The sequence below is a fragment of the Cryptomeria japonica genome, chromosome 11, assembly GCF_030272615.1.
Source record: "Cryptomeria japonica chromosome 11, Sugi_1.0, whole genome shotgun sequence".
In the NCBI taxonomy this organism is placed as follows: Eukaryota; Viridiplantae; Streptophyta; class Pinopsida; order Cupressales; family Cupressaceae; genus Cryptomeria; species Cryptomeria japonica.
In genome coordinates, this window is record NC_081415.1 from 322,205,975 (window position 1) to 322,229,985 (window position 24,011).

At 40.1% G+C, this 24,011-nt stretch overlaps 1 protein-coding gene across 6 annotated transcripts in view; it reads left to right on the forward strand.

The window, feature by feature from the left end:
* Positions 1-24,011, forward strand: part of LOC131065049 (protein TRANSPARENT TESTA 9) — a 213,334-nt gene that overhangs the window by 182,348 nt on the left and 6,975 nt on the right. For 3 of the 6 annotated variants that reach the window (XM_057999422.1, XM_059213876.1, XM_057999426.2), the window contains exons 14-18: positions 22,804-22,909; positions 23,006-23,080; positions 23,235-23,317; positions 23,550-23,709; positions 23,833-23,999. In XM_057999422.1, coding sequence (XP_057855405.1) covers positions 22,804-22,909; positions 23,006-23,080; positions 23,235-23,317; positions 23,550-23,709; positions 23,833-23,999 — 591 coding nt within the window. Of the gene's footprint in view, positions 1-22,803; positions 22,910-23,005; positions 23,081-23,234; positions 23,318-23,549; positions 23,710-23,832; positions 24,000-24,011 lie in introns of those variants that run through there. The other 3 variants (XM_057999423.1, XM_057999427.1, XM_057999425.1) reach the window with 3 other exon arrangements.

A 24,011-nucleotide genomic window follows, 5' to 3' on the forward strand; every position in this document is an offset into this window, starting at 1 on the left:
AACCAGGCTCCATACCTTTGCACTAAAGTGGTAGCTTGCTCCGAGAGCCTTATGTGTAACCCTCCCTGCATTAGCCTGACCAGGCGCATTGTGAAGGCGTCATTGACGCGTTCATACTGACCAACCGCGTAAGCCGGGCTGTTCTTTTCCCTTTGAGCTATATCCTGGTAATGCAGCTGCGGGTAGCAATCATAGACCTTCACCTGACCAGGCCCATTCCCGATCTCACCTTTCGTTATTAATCCTGGCAGTGGCTGGTTCTTTGCGAACATATAGACCAAATAGGAGGTCATGGTGAAGTACTTCTTTGTTTCGAGCTCAATTAGCTGAGTGTGGATGTTATCGCTTATGATCTGGGCCAGGTCAAACTTAGACTTTCCGGCAAAGACCTGCTCTGTAAAATAGAACATCCACTCTTCAAAGTAGCTGGACTTAGGAAGTCCCATGACTCGGCTGAGTAAGGTGACCATATCCCCATGTTCATTATGAAAATCACTTCTGGGGGTCTTTTTCACAATCCTGGTGTTCGGAGGACTTTTCTCGTTGAACCATTCTTCGTTAATCAATGCCCTGCATCGGGCCGGATTCATATCATATGCCCCTTGTGCTTCGTCTATGGTTGTAGCTGTGGGATTATTTGGAAAGGGGATATCAAATGCATCACTGATAGCCTCAGGGGAGAAGTCGGCGATAGTCATATTTTCCAGAAGCACTAATTTGGACTTTGGTTCGTAATGCCGAGCAGCCTCTACTACTAATTCATAGTTCTGGATTGCTGGAGGAAAACCTGCCGCTTGGGCGATGCCACTTTCCACCATCCACCTAGGCCTGCCATATGCGTTGGGTGAGAAGACCCGATTCCTGAAGTCCTGAATATCAATGTGGCCAAGGTTGGTGTCACCAATGTTGTCCCAGACGCTCTGGACCTTCGACTCCCTTAATCCTCCCCTCTGATATTGATACTTCATTCTTTCAACCTTCCGCGGGATGTCCGATTTGGATGCTCGTGAGGTTTCGGCTGCAGCGGGTGTTTTTGATGATTCCACCGCCGATTTAGGCATCTATCCTGCACAGCCGGATGCGGATTACAAGGTGATACAAGAACGATAATGCGGGTTAGATAACAAAAGAAGTGCTCCAGCAGGCCGGGATTAGTTTAGAGTTAGTCCGGACATGGAGCAATATCATTTTAGCTAACAACTTGATTAACTTTAACAGCATCATATTCTTGAAGATTTGTGACTACGCATTATCACTTTCGGATTTTGGATTAATTTTCAACAAAGGCAAAACATGAGAATTTTCTTGAATTTGAAAAGAGATGCAGTTTCTGGCTAAACCTTGGGAGTGAATTCTAAATTTCGAATGTTTCGAACAACGCTTTATGAAAAAGAGATGTAGACTTCAAGAATTCAAGCATTGCGATCAAATTTCGCTCATTTGCCTACTTGATTTACACAATTTCAAATGACCATACGTGATAAAGCTTTCTTACTTGATGGGAGCGGATGGCGAGAGATTAGCCGACCTCGTCGCGTGAAGTGAATGGACGATCCTGCAAAGTTTGAATCCCAACGGTTATCCCTTTGATTTAATTTTTCGCGGTTTGGCGGATGAAAGGGAATTTATCAATTTTAAATGGTTTTATCCTTGGCAATCTGAATTTAAATGGTCGAGGGGGGGGGGGTTGATGCAGCGTCTTACCTTCTTGTTTTCGGATCTTGGAGAGTTCTTTCAAATTTTGAATTGCATTCTCTCTTCAACTTTGGATTTTGACGAATTTGGAGGTTTCGGAATTTAAACTTGGCTTCACTCGGGCTGCACGAAATTCGGAACTTGGATGTTAGTTGCAACCTTGGAGATCTCAACCCGCTGGCGAATTTCGGAAGTCCCTGGGGTTTAGGCGAGCTGGAGACGCTTTCGGAGCTGGAAACGCTTTCAAAGTTCTTCAAAAAACCTTGGACCTGAGCGCCCACTTTGCATGCTCCAGCAACTTTGGAACTTCGGAGCTGGGAACGCGGATTGCAAACCTCGGCAAACCTTGGACCTGAGCGCCCACTTGAACTTCGGCGAGTTGGAAAACTCGGAGGACTTGCCGCCTACGTTGGGTGCCCGTTCAAACTTCGGAGGTTTTGGTTTTTAAAGCCTCTCGCACTTCGACTTCGCGATTTCGGACCTAGGGTCCAAAAATAGCACTTCGTGATATTAAACTTCGGACCTGGGGTCCGAAAATAAGCTTTGCGTTTTTAAACTTCGTACCTGGGGTTCGAAAATAAGCTTCTTAAGTGATTTCGGGTGTTGGAGGCGCTTTCCTCGCGAGGAGAGCTTTCTTTAAACTTCGCATTTCACTTTCCCAGGGGTCCGAAAATAGGCTCTTCGCGATATAAACTTCGGACCTAGGGGCGCTTTTAAAAGATGTCGTATTAACTTCGGACCTGGGGTCCGAAAATAACACCTAAGCGCCTTTTCGGACTTTCGGACCTAATGCGTCCTTTTTTTGCTTTTCGCCTTCTGTTTAAGCTTTCTTCGGGGGGTCCGAAAATAAAGATTTTGAGATTTAAACTTCGGAGGTTTTGGCGTGTTTAAAAGATTTCACGATTTAAGCTTCGGACCTGGGGTCCGAAAATCGCACTTAAGTGATTTTCAGACTTTCGGACCTAATGCGTCCATTTAAACTACTTCGCTTCTCTTCTTTTCCGTGTTTTCCTTTTGACGTCTCTTACCCCAGGGGTCCGAAAAGAAGATTTATGAGCCCCCATCCGAAGTTTCGGACCTTGAAACACTTCTGCAATATTAAGAAAACCTCGGACCACAGGTCTGCTTTAGCGAAGTCGAGACACCTCTAAAATTTCGGAACAGGGGTCCGAAAATAAAGATTTTGAGTGATTTTCTGGGTTTGAAGCGCTATCTTCGCAACATCTTAAAAGAACTTCGGATTGCTTTCGAACCGAGCGGGGAGCATCTGCTTTGAAATTTTCGCTCCAGGGCCCGAAATTTGGCCTTTTAGACAATTTTGGAAACTTGCACAAAACGTCGGACCTCCCACCAGCTTCGCCAGGCTCCACAAATCTGGATTTGGGAGACATCAGAATACTAAGGCACTTGGCTTGGCGGGATCCGTCAATTCCTACCATCCTATACCTATCCAAGGCAATCTTCAAAAAATTGGAACAAAGCTCTTGGCGCTCACGCCCGAGAGCCAGACTAGTCAGGAGGACTCATCGCCTCATTACTTCAACGTCAATCAGTTTACGGATTGGTCACGAACTCGCTCGAAGAGACACGAGAAACTCTGCTTGGAACCTCAGGACAACGATCGAAAGCTTAAAACAGGAAAGGGGACCCTGTCGCCGACAGGGAGCGTGTGCAACGCACAACAGCATCCCCATTTGAGCTCATAAAATAAACCTTTAAAAACACTTTATTCATCTCCTACTGTTGGCGTCACCTTTAGGGGTCTAAACTTGCTTTTTAAAACAACATATGTTGTTCCCCAGTTCCTAGGCATACCAATAGGGGACATAACAAGACCCTTTATAAGTCACTTAAGGTATAACATAAAGTTACTTTATAAAATCACTTAACTGAAATAAATTAAATATTATCATCCAACCGTAAAAATCACCAAGGCATTGAATTTGAACACTTCACTTTGAACTAAGAGTAGATAGAAGCTAAGACCAAGTGATAAAAATAGAACTTACTAAAAATAATTATATTCTAAAAAATAGGAACTTTGATGGAAAACACTGAAATCACCTACTAGCGCTCACCATAGGACACTAAGTCCGCTAACCAAATCCCTTTGCCTGCGGGAACTTGGGAATAGGCTAATGGAAACCTCAAAATGACTAGGTTCAAGAAGGGGAATTTACAATCCTCCCTCCCCAAGATTGCTTGTCCTCAAGCAATCACAGCTTTGGATGCTGTAAAATCTGCTCTCTTTCTCATGTAGCATCCTCCATTGGTAATTTCTTTGTTTGTTGCTATATTTGATAAATTAAGTACAGGAAATAATAATACAAATGATAATGCATACTAGACACAATAGCAAATATATCTTTATTCACACATGCAATTATTACAGAGAAGAAGACCAGAGATGGTCGGCCAAGGATTACAATTGATCTGACTATACCGTACTACCTTCCTTGGCAGTATACAACATATTTAAAGGACGGGACGGTTGCCGAGAGGAACACAATTGTCAACCAACCGACACATTAACTACCCGTGAGTGACAACCCACGTAATACATTGGTAGATAACAAATATTATCAAATATAATGATGGGCATTTTATGCCGACTACATCATCCCCCCCAAAAAAGAAAAAGTCATCTTCCAGACGACAAGTAAACATCAAGTAATATTCGGGAAGACTAATGATAGCTAATGACTTGGACTGGACAGCCCCAACTTGTAGTGTACTTGTTTAATGTCCTCGATATAATTAAATAGTCAATTTAAATAATTTATTGTACAGCCTCATACTTAATAATATCTTTCGGGCCCTTTTTATTAATTAGTTAGTTATAAACTTTTTGGTGTCGACTTGTTTGTAACCCTTCGGGAAACTTCCCAGAGCCCATTTATAAGGCCGAGTTTGGCATTGTTGTAGGCATGGTGAATTTGATGTTTTTGTTGTGTTTGCGAATTCCAGTTTGAGTTCCATTCTGTTGTAGTTTCGGAGGTGCAAGATCCTCCCTATTCTGTATTTGCAGTTTCGGTGGGAGTACCTCCTCACCCTATTTTGCTGGTGGTTCGAATCTGTAATGCCTTCATTTAAAGATGCGTTTGTAATCGAGTTCTAGATGAAATACATGTCCCCAAAGTTTTTGCTGTGCACTAAACTAATATAAATATATATATATCTGAAGAGTATATTGCATGTAACATTGTTTGCATAATTTGAGTAGTAACTTTCAATAGTTGGCAAATTACACAAGGCTCAAGAAATACTTATCTTGCTGAAGGTGTAGATCCGCCGAGAGTGTAATCCAGTATGCCGAGAGTGTAATCCTGCCAACGGTGTAGTTCCGCTGAGAGTGAAACCCGTTGAAGGTGTAGTACGCCGAGAGTGCAATCCAGTATGCCGAGAGTGTAATCTTGTCGACAGTGAAAACCTGCCGAAGGTGTAGTTCCGCCGAGAGTGAAATCTGCCGAAGGTGTAGTACGCCGAGAGTGAAATTCTGCCGAAGGTGAAATTTGGGTACCGTGCGGTTGGGTACATTACAGTGGTATCAGAGCCTGTAATTCTGCTAGCCTGTCAAGTAGTGGATGCAGAGCGAGCTCAAAGTATACACTAGAAGGAGATATCGTTCTGTGGATAGAATGGGGGATCCCGATGCTAAAATCACGACATTGTTGAGGGAGCTAGCCAGAAGTCAAGCTGATCTCAATGAAGCTATGGTCAAAGGGAACAATGACAAAAACTCATGGAAGAGACATTGTGAAAATTGGCAAAGGGTAGAACAAATGGGGAACACAATGGACATGGCGATAATTCCATCACGGGAAGGTCTAACACAACGCTCATATTCTCGACTGTTGATGCCAACATTTCCCCAAAGAACAGAAGCCCCTTGTAGGGAATAAGAGCCCACTTTTCAGGAGATGCAGAGGCAGTTGAGACAAGATTGGAGAGATGCAAATCTTGAGGGGGATATATCCTTTAAGGATTACGTAGACCTACAGATGAAATATTCGGATGGCAGGAGTCGTGGCTACTACAATGATGACATCAAACGAAAAATTGGCAAGATACACTTATCATCCTTTGATGGGACCGGATTCTGAGCGAGCATGGGTACAGAAAGCAGATACCTACTTCCAGCTCAACCTGATGCCTGAGGATGAGGCTATCAAGTTTGTTGCGCTTCACCTGAAAGAAATCGCTTACGAATGGTCGCATCACGGTATGGTCACCCTCGGTCACGAACAAGTAACTTCATATGCCGATTTCACAGAGAGACTTATAGATCGCTTTGATGGAAAAGATCCAGAGCTCAACTTCAAGGAATTGGCTCAACTGAAGTAGTCTGGATTAGTGGACAGTTACATCATAGAGTTTCAGAGACTGTCAGTGTTGGTGACAGACATCTCAAAAAGGAGACTAGTTGTGTTGTTCATGGATAGGCTAATAGAACCTCTGAAGGGTTGGATCAAGGGTTTCAATCCCAACACGCTCACTGAAGCGATTAAGAAGGCTCGTGACATGGCCACCTCATCTTCTTCCACCAAGAGTTACTCGCATGACAAACCACCCCTCGCCCCAAAGGAGAAAGACAACAAACCCCATCTGAAGAAGTCATTATTGGATGAGGCCACAAGGCAGGAACTCAAGAGGAAGAAACTCTATTTTACCTACAGGGAGTTGTGGGAACCAGGGCACCGATGCTTAGGCAAGGGAAAGATCCACTACATTGAAGTGGTGTCCGACGATGAAGAGGAGATTGAGGAGGATGGTCAACAAGGTACTAAGGAGGCTAAAGAAAACATAAACAGTGCAGAGAGAATTCCCACACTGGTACGGAGGGGAGGTGCTATCCCGACACTGGAAGGTTTCCAGGGTGCAGTGCATTCCGAGTACGTGGCACACTCCAATGACAACGGGTTGTAGTCATGCTCGACATTGGGGCCACACTCAACTTCATCAACTCATCACTCGTCACCCGGAGGGGTTTGCGAACGGAGGAACACGAAGGGTTCGAAGTCAAGGTGGTGGGAGGAAATCTCTTGTCATGTACCCATCTGGTCCTACAACTGAGCATCACAATGGGAAATTACACAATAACCAATGATTTCGTTGTGGTAGATCTGGATGATACAGATGTCATATTGGGCATTCACTGGATGGAGACCCTCGACCAGTACACACAGAGCTTCAAGAGGATCGAATTCTCATTCGAAGTGGATGGCAAGAAGGTGGTACTAAGGGGAATGTCCAATGGCGGTGTGAGGAAAATTTTGGCCAGATGGATGGAGGCAATCGTCAAACATGATGACATCGTCTGGGCAGCACACTGCTTGGTCTCGAACAAACCATTATGTGGGCAACATGCATACTACCAGGATGATGAGCTTCAAGCAGTGTTGGGCAAACACAGTTTGGTTTTCGCAAACATTCCACTTGGTATTCCCCCACACCAAGGTTTTGAGCACGCCATCGAGCTGGAGGAAGGAGCCAAGCCTGTTATCACCACACCCTATCGCCACCCTAAGAAGTTTAAAGATGAGATAGAGAAGACGATCCAGGAACTCCTCGACAAAGGATGGATCAGGCCCAGTGCTAGTCCCTTTGCATCCTCTGTAGTTTTGGTAAAGAAGAAGGACGGGTCCCTCAAGATGTGTGTCGACTACCGTGCATTAAACAAAAAGACTATATAAAATAGATACCCCATCCCTAGGATTGATGAGCTGTTGGATGAACTACATGGCACAGTTTACTTTTCCAAAATTGATCTTCGCTCCGGCTACCACCAAATTCACATGAGGGATCAAGATGTCGAGAAGACAGCTTTCCGTTGCCACTACGGACACTACAAGTTCTTGGTCATGCCATTTGGGTTAACCAATGCTCCAACCACTTTCCAGTCTTGTATGAACCACATTTTCAACAAGCAACTGCGCAAGTTTTTGTTGGTGTTCTTCAATGAGATACTCATTTACAACAAGACGTTGGAGGAACATCTGAGACATTTGGACAAAGTTTTAGGAATCATGGAGTCACATTCATTGTTTGCAAAAAGGTCCAAGTGTGAGTTTGGGATGACTGAAAGCTTGTACTTTGGTCACGTCATCAGTGCCCGAGGAGTTCAGGTGCACCAGGAAAAGATTCAGGCAATCCTTGTCTGGCCTCCACCCAAGACACTTTTGGAGTTGCGTGGATTCTTCGGACTGTGCAATTATTACAGAAGATTTGTGAAAGGATTTTCACAGCTTGGAGCACCACTGACAAACCTTACAAAGAAGGGAGCCTTCCATTGGGATGAGCATGTGCAACACACCTTCGACAAGTTGAAGGGAGTTATGAGTACGTGTTCGGTACTGGCACTACTAGATTTCACTCGACCCTTCGTCCTGGAGTGCGCTGCGTCTTGTGAAGGCATTTGAGCCGTGCTAATGCAAGACCGTCACCCCATCGCGTTTGAGAGTGGGAAACTCTCAGGAGTTGAATGACTGTACTCAATCTATGATAAGGAGATGCTCGCCATTATGCACGCATTGGCCAAGTTTCAGCAGTACCTTGTGGGAGCAAAATTTGTTGTGCGGATAGACCACAACAGTCTGAGATATTTTCTGGAGCAAAAGGACTTGAACGAGTGACAACAGAAATGGGTGAGGAAAATTCAAAAATACAACTTTGACATTGAGTACGTGAAGGGGAAGAATAATGTATTCGTCGATGCCCTATCAAGGAGGCCTGCCATATGTTCTCTATCACAGATCTCGGCCGATTGGAAGGCATACTTGTTGGTCAAATACTCCAAGAATTCATTTGCGTGCCAATTGATGGATGGTCAAATACAAGATGATAGGTACAAGGTGGTGAACGATGTCATTTACTACAAGGATCAAATCTTTTTGGTACCCGAATCAAAGATGAAGGAGAAGATATTGAAGAAAGCTCAATATCTTTGTGGAAATTTGATGCCTATAGGGACTTCTTTGTCATTGATCTTCATTTGAATTGATTTGTCCCTTTGTAATTATGACCTCAAGTGGAAATCCGACCCCCGTCAGGACTCATTATCCTTGAAAATTTTGTGTTGATTTGATCATCATTTGATGGAGTGGATATTCTAACCTCATCAGGACACTTCAATGTTCCTTACTTTGTCCTTATTTCTGATGGGTAAGTTGCTTGTAAATTCTCCGAAATTAACTTTGGTTTTGATTTCAATTAGCAAATTAGAACTATGTAACATAATTCTGGAAAATACAAAGGATTTGATCAAAATCAGTAAAATTTGTCCTCAGAAAACCTGATTTTCAAACTTAGGATAAGTCTGATCTCAATTGCCAAGTCTGAAGACACCCCAATAAATCCAGAAAATGGAGTATTTGGCATTCAAAAGTATGTTTCCAGGTTTGAATTCCGAGTATAAAGTCTGAGGACACCCCTGAAAATGGTTGATTTAGGTGTTGGAAAGTTGTCTTAGATTTTCTTTTCTGAGTACCAAGTTTGAAGACACCATGGCAAACTCAGAAAATGAAATGTTTGATGTTGAAAATGTGTTCTCAGTTTGATTTTCTAAATGATAAGTCTGAAAACATCTCTGATAATGAACCTTCAATGGCTGGAAACAATGTCAATCATGGCGCCACATCCCCACATAGTACGATTTTGATCAATTGCTTAAAAAATATATCCACGTTTCAGCCTGCTGGGTCAGCAAATGGTGGCTGGAAGTGATGTTTCAGATCTGGAAATGTCTTCTTGACCAGTTATGCCGACCTATAAACCTCTCTAATGGTGGCGCACTTGGTATATTCGGTGCGATTTTGACCTTGGATGGCCTGGAATGATCACGTCTTGGCCTGGAAATGAGAGCTGGAAACAATGTTTTGCAAATGAAAGGTGGCTAGAAATGTTGTTTCAGATTTCAATTAGTCATGGTGCCACCCCTCTCAGCTCTAGCAACCTTAAACCATGGCAAATGATGCCTTAGACAAAATCGCCCCTTACTCTAGCAATGGCAGTGTAATATCCCCCTTAATGTTTTTGATTTTTAACACAACAAGATTCACCCGTTAAGGTTAGAATAATCAAACTTGCGCAGAAAGGAAATGATGAAAGTAACCCTTTCACTTTCTGATCACCGAGAGCCCAATCTGGGAGGGTGAGAGCATACAGTGTTGAGGGGATTGTTAGATGCAAGAAACTGAAATTGATTACAATACTTGGGCGGCAAGCCAACCCCTTCCACTTTTCAGCAGGATATAGAGAATATTGAAGATCACTTGGTGGTAAACCAGCCCCTTCCACTTTTCAGCAGGATATGGAGAATATTGAAGATCACTTGGTGGTAAACTAGCCAAGGACAATACAAGAAACTGAAGAACAATCACTCTACCGCTTATCCAACGGGTGGACTAAAATGAAATTACAATCAACTCAACCGCTTATGCAGTGGGAGGACAGTATTACAATATTCAAAATAGGCAGCAAAGTCAGCCTCTTCCACTTATGCAGTGGGACTAAGAGCAATAATCCAATTAGATAGCTGTTAGTACTACTAACCAGCTTTACAATGCACAATATGGATTACAAATTAAGAGAAATCACTATCCAAAAGATAGGCGGCAAGGCCAGCCTCTTCCACTTTGCAGTGGGTCTAAGAAAGATCAATAGAAATTGTTGTTAGTACTACTACCAGCATTACAATATGAATCATAGAAGATAAGAATGAAGAACCAATAGATGCAAACAAGTACCAAGATCTTCCTCTCTGCTCCAAAGAACCCACACACTCTAAAACCAACTCCACACAAGAAAGACACTCCAAAATCAGAAATCTCTAAATCTGATATACTCCCAACACGCTGAAAACACACAGACCAGCAACAGCAAATCCCACTAAAACACTCACAACTCGCTCAATTCTTAACCAAATGATATGAAACTGAAAGCATAAGATCACGAGGAGGTAGGTGATCAATCCTAGGACAACAAAACATGGCAAACTAACCCCGATAATTTATGCATGCATCCCAAAGCACTCAGCCACATGGTATGACCAACTAGGGTATGATTTTGCAAAAATAAAATCCAAAACACCATTTTAGACTCTACAAACTCACAAAATGAATCGCCCAAACCAAAAAGAGAGATAGAAGAAATACCTAGAACAAGGAGAATGAATCATTGAGACATGCGACCAATAATCTACTTCAGCACACTTCGCGACCAGCAACAAGAACACTCTGAAACCACACAAATCTTCACCAACTGTAATATTCCCTTAATTTTTTCCACAATTACATTCAACACAACACTTGTTATGGTTAGGAAATGAAAACCAAATGCTGCTAAAAGTAACCCTCCACTTTTTGATCATCGAGAGCCCAATCTGGGAGGGTGAGAGCATACAGTGTCGAGGGGATCGTTAGATGGCAATAGCTGAAAATGATTACAATCTTCGGGCGGCAAGCCAGCCCCTTCCGCTTATACAGCGGGATAATGAAAACAATGCAATCACTTGGTCGTAAACCAACCAAGGACAAACTAAAGAACTGAAGAATGCAATCACTCAGCCGCTTGTTCAGCGGGAGGACTAGAAATTAAATTACAATCAACTCTACCGCATATGCAGCGGGAGGACAATATTACAATATTCAAAATAGGCGGCGAAGCCAACCTCTTCCACCTATGCAGTGGGACTAAGAGCAATAATCCATTTAGATCGCTGTTAGTACTACTAACCAGCTTTACAATGCACAATATGGATTACAATTTAAGGGAAATCACTATTCCAAAGATAGGCGGCAAGGCCAACCTCTTCCACTTATGCAATGGGATAAGAAAGAACAATAGAAACTATTGTTAGTACTACTACCAGCATTACAATATGAATCATAGCATAGAAGAGTGATGAACCAAGTGCAATAACATGACCAACAACTGCAAATGAAACCAAGTCCTCTCTCTTCACACCAATGAACTCACACACCCCAAAACCAACTCCAAACACCAAAAACTCTAATTTTGATATACTTCCAGCATGCTGAAAACACACAGACCAGCAACACCAATTCCCACTAAAACACTCACAACTCACCCAATTTTTAACCAAATGACACGAACTGAAAATAAATGATCACTAGGAGGTAGGCGATCATTCCTAAGACAACAAAACATGGCAAACCGACCCCAATAATTTATGCACGCATTCTAAAGTGCTCAGCCACATGGTACGGCCAACTAAGTTACGATTTTGCAAAAATAAAATCCAAAACACCATTTTAAGCTCAATAAACTTGCAAAATGAATCGCCTAAACCATAAAGAAAGATAGATGAAATACCCAGAACGAGGAGAATGACACACTGAGACCTGCGACCCAAAATCCACTTCAGCACACTCCGCGACTAGCAACAAGAACACACTACAACACTCCCAAAAATCAGAAATCTAATATATAAATCTGCAACATTATCTTCAATCCACTCCTCTGAATGAAGAGCAGTCTCTGGATCGACTAGTTGTTGTATTGTAAGTAAGAAATCAAGCTATGGCTAGGAGGTAAGCGTTCCTCGAAGCTTTCACTCTGCATTTCGGCAGCATTTCATTATAAAAATTCTTGGATCCCAAAAACAAGAGCCCAACACTCTTATTTATAGACTTTGTGTCTCCAAATTCAAATTCACATTTCCTCCAAATGAACGCCAAACCCAAATGCACATTCACTTCACATTATTTTGAAATTACATTTCATTTCTCCTTTCTCCAAATCAACCTTCTCATAGGAGCAAATATACTTTATAAAAATGACAATAAAATCATAATGTGGCATCCAAGGTAGATAAGTGAAATATATTATAAAATTAACTTATTTCTCCATAAGGCGTCCATCTTACCTTATTAATATTTCACTTTATAAAGTATTTTTACTCAACAATAAATCGCCCAATATATAATTAAGGAAATGACCTAGATATCAATATAACTTAAGCAATCCCTTTAAAATAAATTGTCCAACCTTTGCCTTAAGTTATAATTTAATTCAAAACACCATTTTTCATCAAATACTGAACCTGCCAAAACAAGCTCCAAAGATATTGGGAAACAAGCTGAGAGAATTGCCCTGCCAGAAATAGTCACTGAACTGAGCTGAAGAACCCTTGCCAAGAATAGCACGAAAAATTGCTCGGAAGACCAACTGCTCAAACTGACCTGTCGGAAATAGCCATTTGAACAGGCATGCTGACATCCTGCTAAAAATAGAACTGCTAAAAATAGTACTTACTAAAAATAGCATATTGCTAAAAATAGTAAGTGTTTCCAAAGTGATTTTAACCACATTCTGAGCAACCGTCGCACTTACTAAAAATAGTAAGTCCGAAAAAAGTCACCCAATGCAGATGCATGTCGAACCATCTTGAAGCTCTTTGAAAACCCAGAAGGAATCCAGAATCCAAACTATCAAACTCCCACATACACCCCCTGAAAACACCAAAGAATCCTCCTATAAAATAGGAAACCCTAATTTCTGCTCCAGACTAGCCTACGGGCCTCCGAAATAGGCTAACGGCCAATTGATCTAATCATTGCGGAGAAGGGGACATTACACCACCGTTTAGCCCAATCTGCTCCTCTGGATGAGAAACAGTCATACATTTAGCTAGGCGCTATCTTTCAATTATGAAACTGAGGCACTAGGAGGTATGCATCCCTTGAAGTAAGAGTCTGACGGCATTTCAACAACATTTCGTTATTATAACAAGATTGGATAACCAAAACAAGAGCCCAACACTCTTATTTATAGCTTTTGAAGCTCCAAATTCAAATTCAAATTCACTTCGAAATGGATGCCAAATCCAATGCACATTCAATTCTCTCAAATTTGTAATTTGCATTTCGTTTCTTTTTTCCCCAAAATTGTCGATCACAAGGAAGTTAATATATTTAATAAGAAATATCAATAAAGTGCATTATGGCATCCAAAGTAAATAAGTGAATTATTTCATAAAATTAACATATTTCTTTCTAAGGCGTCCAACTTGCCTTATTAATAATTCACTTATAAAATATTTTTGCTCAATCATGAATTCGCCCAACATAATTGAGAAAATGACTTTTTAATATAACTTAAGCAATCCCTTTAATAAATCGTCCATTTTTGCCTTAAGTTATAAGTCAACTTAAAACATCATTTTCCATCAAATATTGAACTTGCCAAAACAAGCTCCAAGAGTATGGGAGTTCAAACTAAAAGAACTACCCTGCCGGATATAGCCACTACACTGAGTTGCAGAAAGCCAAAAATAGCACTGAATCACTGGATCACCATGTCAAGCTGGATTGCTAAAAATAGTCTGGGTTGCACTGGCTCAGTCTTAAACCCTAAAACAATGCTTACTAAAATAGTGTTTCCAAACTCCGTTAGGGCACAAACCGAGAAACAATTGTCACTTACTAAAAATAGTAAGTCTGCCAAAAATGAACAGATGGAGATGCATGTCACACTGTTGTGAAGCTCTCAAAAAACCCAAAAAATAAACTTTCCTTGCCCTCTCTTACTAAAAATAGCACTTACTAAATATAGCATACTGCTAAAAATAGTGTTTCCAAATGCATTTTAACCACATTTTGAGAAGCTGTCGCAACTTACTAAAAATAGTAAGTCCGGAAAAGTCCTCAGATTCAGTTGCATGTTGAACCATCCTGAAGCTCTCTGAAAACCCGGAAGGAATCCAGAATCCAAACTATCAAACTCCCACATACACCCCCTTAAAACACCAAAGAATCCTCCTAGAAAATAGGAAACCCTAATTTTTGCTCCCAACTAGTCTACGGGCCTCCGAAATAGGCTAACGACCAACTGAACTAATCACTGCAGAGAAGGGGACATTGCAGGCCGATTTCAAACTCGCCTCTTCAGCCCTTCAATTGTCAAATCAATTACAAAATAATGAAAATATAAGGGGCTCGGCTGTGTCTTTATTCATGTTTCTACCTTGAAAAGTCACCACACAGCCAATGTGGGATCAAAATTTGCCTTTTACTAGCCACAAAGGAAAATCGATATGCATTGGGATTCAACACTTGGCACATTTTTTGTTTGCTTGATTATTAAATATGTGGTAGGGGAAAATCGATCTTCATTGGGACACATTTGTCTTTAAAATTCCACTCAAATTCAACCTTTCAGTCACTTGGGGGAAAAACGCACTCCATTGGGACACAGATTTGATCAGTTCATGTAAAAATACTCCTCATTGGAAAAACATCCTTCATTTGGACTCAAAACTCTCATTAAAACTTGTCAAATTCCATCAAAATACCTCCAAGGGAAATTCAAACTCCATCTGAACATGAAAATCTCGTCGTTTTCCATCATTTTATCCCCAGTGGAGAATCGACTTCCATCGGGACACAAACTTGTTCAAGTCCTTGCATGTTTATTCATTCTTACCTCATTTTGTTCCACTCCACAATGAATTTGGGATAAATATTATAAAATACCAGCCTAATGAAAAAACATGGGTCATCGAGACACTTTATTCCCCTTGAGTGGAAAACGACCTCCATCGGGACAACCCTAGTGGAGAATCTAGATGCATAGGGATTTTCCCAAAAAACACTCTCTATTAGGGGAAAAATGCACCTCATCTAAACAAAGACCATTTATACCATAAAAATCACTTCTTTTTGCTCAAAACATAGTGGAAAATCATGCTCCATCGGGACAAAGTCCATTTATGCCTTCAAAACTCGGTGGAAAAACGCCTCCCATCAAGACAACTAACTTTTATGCCTTAATTTCATGGGGAATAACATCTTCCATCGGTACTGTGATGATTTTCACATTGTAAAGTCCCAATTATCATATTTTGCCATTTTGCTTAGTGGAAATTCTATTTCCATTGGGACTTTCAATGCTTTAACTAGATTTGAGTGGGGGAAAATAGGGGTCCATCGGGATTTTGTGCATTTTTGACTTATTTCACCTCCTAGGAGTGGAAAAACAACTCCTGTAGGGATGTTTAGCACCTGCGTAGATAAATCACACCAATTGGCAACATTTTTATCATTTTCGCTCACATTTCAAGGCAAAATTGAAACTCAACACTTAGCAAGAATAAATCAAAACTCTAAGGCAACTTGACATTTAGGATCATTTTAACAATTTCAACATCAGGTACATTTTGACATGACACTCTCTCATAAGCAAAAGTTGAAACTAGGAAACTAGGCAAAACATCTACCCTAAAAAACGAAAAAGTGGGGGTCCCCATTTGCAATGGGGCGATGTGTGAAAATGTCACAACACTACCCAAGAGTGACAAACAACTTAATATGAACAATTAATACATTGTCGTGTAACCAATATTTTCAAACATAACAATAGACATTGTATGTTGTCACTGCTCCCTGCCAAAAAAAAGAAAAGAAAAAGTCATCTTGCAGATGACAAGTAAACATAAAGTAACATTTGGGAAGACTAAGTACATTATTGTAGACAAATACTTGTACGTGAACTTGGAAGTGTACCTTGCAAACTCAGACTTGTATTGTACTTGGAAAATCAAATGGGGGTTTAGGGGCAACACCCCAACAGGGTCAAGGGGGTGTCTCCTTTGTGGGCATCTAGGGCCCAAATTAAGACATTTAGAACCACACAAAACTCCATGGCGCGCATCATTTTCTTGATTTTTGAAGCAATCACCGGTGAGGAGGGACCTCAAAGAGATCAATCCGGACCGGACAGCAAGAGTAAACACAATGGAAACACAAAGATATGATGGAGGCAATGCAGAACAGATTGTTTTATTGCATGAAATTTGATTACTTCCAAACAGTAACAAACGGGTTACAACATACCGGCTCACAGGCCTGGTAGAATAGGTTACAACCGGGACCTTGAATCTTATGATCTATCTTCTACGCACAGTCTAGCTACTTGATTCTCCTCTTGATTCGTTACATTCTAATGCTTAATTACATATATATATATTGATCCAAAGGATCCAGTTGGCCCAAAAAGGATCAAAACCCGAAGAACAAGACCTAACATGCAAAATACAAAAAGGCCTCCGCCAAGAGATTCCTCCGGAAAATCCAAAGGATGAAACGTAGATCGCAGGAAACGATCGGCCACACGCCAAGGAACATCGGAATCAACGCCCAAGGCTCCGCAAGCTTCTGAATGGGTTCCGGTAGATCACCAGAATAGGTCCAGGCAATCGGTAACAAAGAACTGTCAACCGGTAACATGAAACTGTCATGGAAACCAGTAGTGATATCTTGCCGAAAAATGATCCAAATGCGATGCGGTCTGGAAGCAAGAAAGATGATCAAGTCTTCAAGTAGAATCCAACTTCATAGGATCCGATGAGCCAAAACCGGGACACACAGAAAGGAAAACTGAAATTGCAAACAAAAAACAAAACAAAAAGGAAAATGTTTTTGGTTGATGCAAGATTGCTGTGAACTGGGGATGCTCCTGCATCAATTTTTTAAGATGCCAAAAACAATACTAATAAAGCTCGAAAATAGAGTTTAAATGTGAAAATTATGATGAAGTCATACTCTCCATTTCAAAATTAATGGCCGTATGCAAGGGATGATAGCCATCGGCCTAGGTCACCGTACCACAAAAGTGAGAGGTCATACAATGTGGTACAATTGAATTTGTTAAACTCTTCAAAAGGCCATATGATGTCAAGGATTTTCAGTACGATGTAGGAACAATGCCAAGGCTGTATGAAAGGAGCATCAAGGTGTCATATGTGAAGCACGAAGGACTGCTATGCAGTGGGCATCTTAACATGTTGTACTATATGAAACAAATTATGCATGTGAGCAATACAATGCCACCATACTGTGCAAAATGTGAAATGACACTTTCATATCTGGGGTTGTACAGTGATGAGTAGAAGTTGTACAGATTTTAGAAGTTTTCATATGATGCCAAATGTTTACCACTATAGTTGACATTGCATGATGACTACAATAGTCTTGTGGAATGCCATGGTTGTAGAATATGCAAAAAATTGATTTTTTTAAAAGGCTTTACTAACTTCCAAACAAACACAATTAGCACATGTAAAGTCAAATTACATAACTCTTACTAGGATCTTGCTTGTGCCAAATGAGAGCTTTAGAATAGGGTATGGCCATCAATCAAAGTACAAAGGATAGAGGAATTTCATGAAATGTTGTAGTTGCCACTACCTTGATAGACATGTATGCATGTAGAAGTATGCATAAGGCATTGAGTTGTCCTTCACATTTGGAAGTTTGTGTAATTTTAAGGTGTTCTCAAGAATGTAGTCTCATTGAATGAAATGATTGTAGGATACACACAAAATGGATTTGTTGAAAAGGCCTAAAAAGCTTTCAAGCAAATGTAGTTGGTAGGTGTAAAGCTAGAATTTGCAACCTTTGTCAACATCCTTGTAGCCTATGCAAAAATGGAAGCTTTGGAATAGGGTACTGACAACCATCAAAGCATAAGATAAGGGGAATTTTTTTAAGATATTGTAGTTACAAGTGCCTTGGTAGACATTTATGCAAAATGTAAAACCATAGACAAGACAAGTGAATAGTTTGACAAAATGTCTCAAAGAATTTTGGTGTCATGGAATACCATGCTTGTAGGATATGTTCAACATGGGTTTTCTAAAAAAGGCCTTAGAAACTTTTAAGCAAATGCAACTGACGGGTGTAAATCCAAACTCATCAACCTTTGCCTTTGCTCAATTTGAAGCTTTGAAAGAGGATTTGGACATCCATCAAAGCATAATTGAAAGTAGGTTTTTTAAAGATATAGTTACAAGGGCCACTTTTGAGCACCATAGCCTACACAAAAACTTATACCTAAAACTCAATAAAAAAGAACTCGTAGTAATTCTCTTGAACGATTTCAAATTGTGATTAATTTTCTTTGTACCTTATATTGTGAGGATGAGATTTGACATTCCTTGAAGTTTCATATGGCATTCACTAAAGTGGTTTAAATTTTCAAATGTGTAAGGTGCAGATTCATTTTTGAGAGTTTGGAGCACATGAACATCATCCTATATAGTGTACAATATGTTTGATAGAAAATTTGAGTTACTTTAGGCAATTCTTTTTTTTTTGGTTGATAATATTGAGTTCACTTTTGACCAGAGCTACGAACTAGTGGGGGTCACATTGGGGGACCCCATCTTTGTGGTTACAATTCTATTTTTGCTAAGGTGTTAACACCTCCTAGATTTGACTCTTGCTGAAATATTTTTGTGCTATCCTTACTCCTTATCACTACATTTTCCTTATCCCTTTGTTCTCCTTATTTCTCCAAGCTCATGCAACCCTTATCTCTCCACTTCTCATTTCTCCACTGCACCAAATCACCCTTATCTCTCATGCCTTCTTATCTCCTTATCTCTCCATCAACGACCCCTTATCTCTCCACTTCCCTCACCTTATCCCTCCAATGCACTGACCTCTGGTCTATCAGGGCATCCATCGGGCTCCAACACGATACCCTCCCAACACCTTTTGCCTCCATGCCATCGCCGCCTGCTTGTCATCGACTCTACCAGCCATTCAACGACACTCAACTCCATGCAACCTCCTTCGTCATTCTTGTCCTTGGATACAAGCCGCCACCTTTCATGCTCAATGTAATATCCCCCTTAATTTTTTTCAGTTATTTCAGTTTACAATCAACACAAACACCCATTAGGGTTAGAAAATGAAATCCCAATACTGCTGAAAGTAACCCTTTCCACCTTTTGATCACCTAGAGCCCAATCTGGGAGGGTGAGAGTATACAGTGTTGAGGGGATCGTTAGATGCAAGAAACTGAAATTGATTACAATACTTGGGCGGCAAGCCAGCCCCTTCCACTTTTCAGTGGGCTAATGAAAATACTGAAAAATCACTAGGCGGTAAACCAGCCAAGGACAAGGTAGAAACTGAAATAGCAATCACTCAACCGCTTATCCAACGGGTGGACTAGAAATGAAATTACAAATCAACTCTACTGCTTATGTAGCGGGAGGACAATATTACAATATTCAAAGTAGGCGGCAAAGCTAGCCAATTCCACTTATGCAGTGGGACTAAGAGCAATATTCCAATTAATCAATTAGATAGTTGTTAGTACTACTAACCAGCTTTACAATGCACAATATGGATTACAAATTATGAGAAATCCCTATTCCAAAGATAGGCGGCAAGGCCAGCCTCTTCCACTTTGCAGTGGGTCTAGGAAAGATCAATAGAAATTGTTGATAGTACTACTACTAGCATTACAATATGAATCATAGAAGATAAGAATGAAGAACCAACAATTGCAAACAATTACCCGCACACCCTAAAACCAACTCCGCACAAGAAGACACTTCAAATCGGAAATCTCTAAATCTGATATACTCCCAGCACGCTGAAAACAAACAGACCAGCAACACCAAATCCCACTAAAACACTCACAACTCACCCAATTCTTAACCAAATGACATGAAACTGAAAGCATAAGATCACTAGGAGGTAGGCGATCAATCCTACGACAACAAAACATGGCAAACTAACCCCGATAATTTATGCACACATCCCAAAGAACTCAGCCACATGGTACGACCAGCTAGGGTAGGATTTTGCAAAATTAAATCCCAAACACCATTTTAGACTCTACAAACTCTCAAAATGAATCGCCCAAACCACAAAAAGAGATAGAAGAAATACACAGAACGAGAAGAATGACACACTGAGACCTGCAACTAGGAATCTACTTCAGCACACTCTGCGACCAGCAACAAGAACACTCAAAAATCCACACAAATCTTCACCACATTGAGTCCAATCTGCTCCTCTGGGTGAGAAACAGTCATAAATTCAGCTAGGTGATATCTCTCAAGCACGAAATTGAGGCACTAGGAGGTATGCGTTCCTTGAAGCAAGAGTCTAACAACATTTTGGCAGCACTTCGTTATCAAAGCAATAATGGATCCAAAAACAAGAGCCCAACACTCTTATTTATAACTTTTTGAAGCTCCAAATTCAAATTCAACTCCCTCCAAATTGCCATGAAATGAAATGAAATTACAACTAATTTGGACACCCAAGCAAAAATAATATTTGCCATTATTTTAAATCATGTATTTTCTCCTAAAGGGACGCCCACTTAACATAAGTCAAAAATAATTCTTAATTCTTCAAATCGACCCCCTCAAGGTAGCAAATATACTTTATGAAATATTCATAAAGTGAGATATGGCGTCCAAGGAAATGAAGTGAATTATTTCATAAAAATAACATATTTCTTTCTAAGGCGTCCATCATGCCTTAAAAATAATTCACTTGTAAAATATTTTTCCTCAAGCATAAATCACCCAAAATAAGCTCCAAAAATGTTGGAAGACAAACTGCTCAAACTGACCTACCGGAAATAGCCATTTGAACTGGCCTGCTAAATCCTTGCTAAAAATAACACTTACTAAAAATAGAATACTGCTAAAAATAGTAAGTGTTTCCAAAGTGATTTTGACCACATTCTGAGCAGCCATCGCAACTTACTAAAAATAGTAAGTTTAGAAAAGTCTTCAGATTCGTTTGCATGTTACACCATCGTGAGGCTCTCTGAAAACCTAGAAAAACCTAGAAAAATAAGCTATCTTCGCCCCTTCAAAAAAGTCCTCATATTTAGTTGCATGTCACACCATCGTGGAGCTCTCTGAATACCCAGAAGGAATCCAAAATCAGAACTGTAAAACTCCAACATGAAAGCCACCAAAACTTCCAAAGCATCCTCTTAGAAAATAAGAAACCCTAATTCTGCCTCTGACTGACCAACGGGTCTCAGGATTGGCCAACAGTCCCCAAAACAAACTAGAGTGGAAAAGGGGACATTACATGCAACCTTTGCATGTACACCTACAATTGACCAAGCAGAGAGGGTTCAAAACAACATATCAACATGCGGAGTTCCAAACGCAAGACCTTCCTAATAGCAAGGCTCGCAACTTCAATTGTGTTGCGGGGTCATCCCTGACTTTAGGCAATTCTTGAATATATATGTACATGTATATATGCATCTTCTTTAAGTAATTGTGATCTTATGGTTTTCAATGTGTGTTTCATCTATAGAATAACAAAGCCTTCATTGCTCCTATCACATACATCTACAAGCTAAAAAGCCTTTGGAAATGGCATTGGATACATAAGAAGAAAAAAAACACATGGGCATGGGCAAACATCAATCATTTGAACTTCAAGAGCATTGATGGTGTTGGAGATGGTAGTCTTTGGCATATTATAGTCAATGATGCTCACTAAGCCTTGCAAGCTCAAGTAGCATGGGCTTGAAACTTAGTGAACATCAATCAATGACAGTGGAACCTATGGCGTAAGGTATGTGAGCAAAGGCAGTGCAGACGAGCGTTACCTATAATCAATCACACACAAGAATAAACATTTGGCACCTTTGAGTAGAAGATCAATGGCGGATGACATGTGGATGCTGAGCTAAGATGAATAACCAATATGCAAAGCAAAGCCATGTCTCCAACATTGAAAAGTCTTTCTACCACATTCCCTACGTATGTGTCATACGGCATGGATTGACTTGTAGTCATATGCCATGTTCAATGCCATCATACACAATTAGTTTAGTTTGCCAATTTTTGGATTTTATTTGTTTAAATTTGCATGTGATAAAATAAATAATCCCACAATTCAAAGCTTGATTTAATTGTGAATAAAGACTAGGGAAGGAATCCAATGGAGGGCACACATGCTCAAAGTAAAACTAATCAAACTTACTTTGGCTTCCAGACCGGCTTTAGCCACTCCCAAAATAGAAAGGTGTCACACAGCCTGGACCTTCTTGCTAATGCTTATATAAATATGTGCTCTTCATATATGTAATGTAATCTGCATCTGTTATTGAATAAATATGAAAATTGTTGACATGTCAGCCGCATTCAAAGGCATGGGTATCTTACTCTTCTAGACAATTGTTTTTAGGTATAATAACTTAACAGACCTGTTTGTATGAGCTATCACATATTGATATCAAACATTTAAAATCTTTTGGAATTCCAAATTATACCATCAAAATAAAATCATTTTGCCTATTCCTATCTTACAGGCTGCTTATGAGAATGCATCTTTTAACATTTTGAATGAAATCAATGATTCATGTTGCGATCTGATTCTGAAAGCTTTATTGGCTGAATGGAAAGACTGCAAGAAAGGTATTAAGACTTCTGTTATCCCATTAAATTTCATGGCCATTGATAGTGTTTTTTTTTCAAGAATTGACAAGGTCTTCCATCTAAATTACTTACCAGCTCTAGAAATATCAGCACTTCATAAGGACATCAGATTCATTCTCCTACCTGATTCTCAGCCAGTTGTTCCTGATGGTAAGTTGGTACTGTAAAGAAGAAATTCACTGATGCTATTGTCATTTCTTAACAAGATTTGATTTATTCTTGTCACAATCTCTTAAAGTATATGCTGAGGAATATTTTAATGATGTGTTGTAAATTTTATAATTGTGTTTATTTACACTTGCAGGCAGCTGTTCTTCATTTATTGTTAGAGAAAGGATGTTGGATGCTGTGAAGGTTGTAATTAATTGCAATATATTTAATCAAAATGTAATCGGTTTATAAATTGTTATTGGTCTCAATAAAATCTAGCAAAAAGCAGTTAGTGCAAGTGAATTCATGTCTTGGATTCCTCAGATGCATTAAAGAACATGATTACACTTTTAGATTACCATTTCTTGATGTTGTTCTTCCAAAAATTCTTGAGAATAATACCTAGATATTGCATCTATACAGTTTGCATCTCAGTTTAAATTACTGATATCCTCAATTTGATTTTCAGGTGTTTGTACTTTTTCATCAAGTTGTGAATTTAATTCTGAGAGGCACATTTCCTGAAATTCCTCCATTAGATCTTATAAAAGAATTTCCTGCCAGTTCTAGGGCCAAATGTGCTGGCCTTGATTGTGTAGCTTTAAAAGTTGGTGTTGAAGTGAATTTAGGTGAGTTTTTAACATAGAAATACACTATCCTGGTATGTTGATTTATGAAATTCTATACACTTCAAATAGCAATCCCATGAATGTGGATCCCCTGAAAATTTCAAGTTTGTATTGTTAATCCAGGTGAGGCAATTCCTTGCAGAATCGCATTTGAGGAGGGGAAGGAAATGCATGTTTGCATGTTAGCAGTGGTTAAAGGTGCTCATGGATGGCTTCTTCTTGCAGAAGAAGTTCTTTCCAAACCACAGCGTGGAGTGGTGATTGCACATGCTCCATTAGCAGGCCTAAAAGTAAGTTAAATC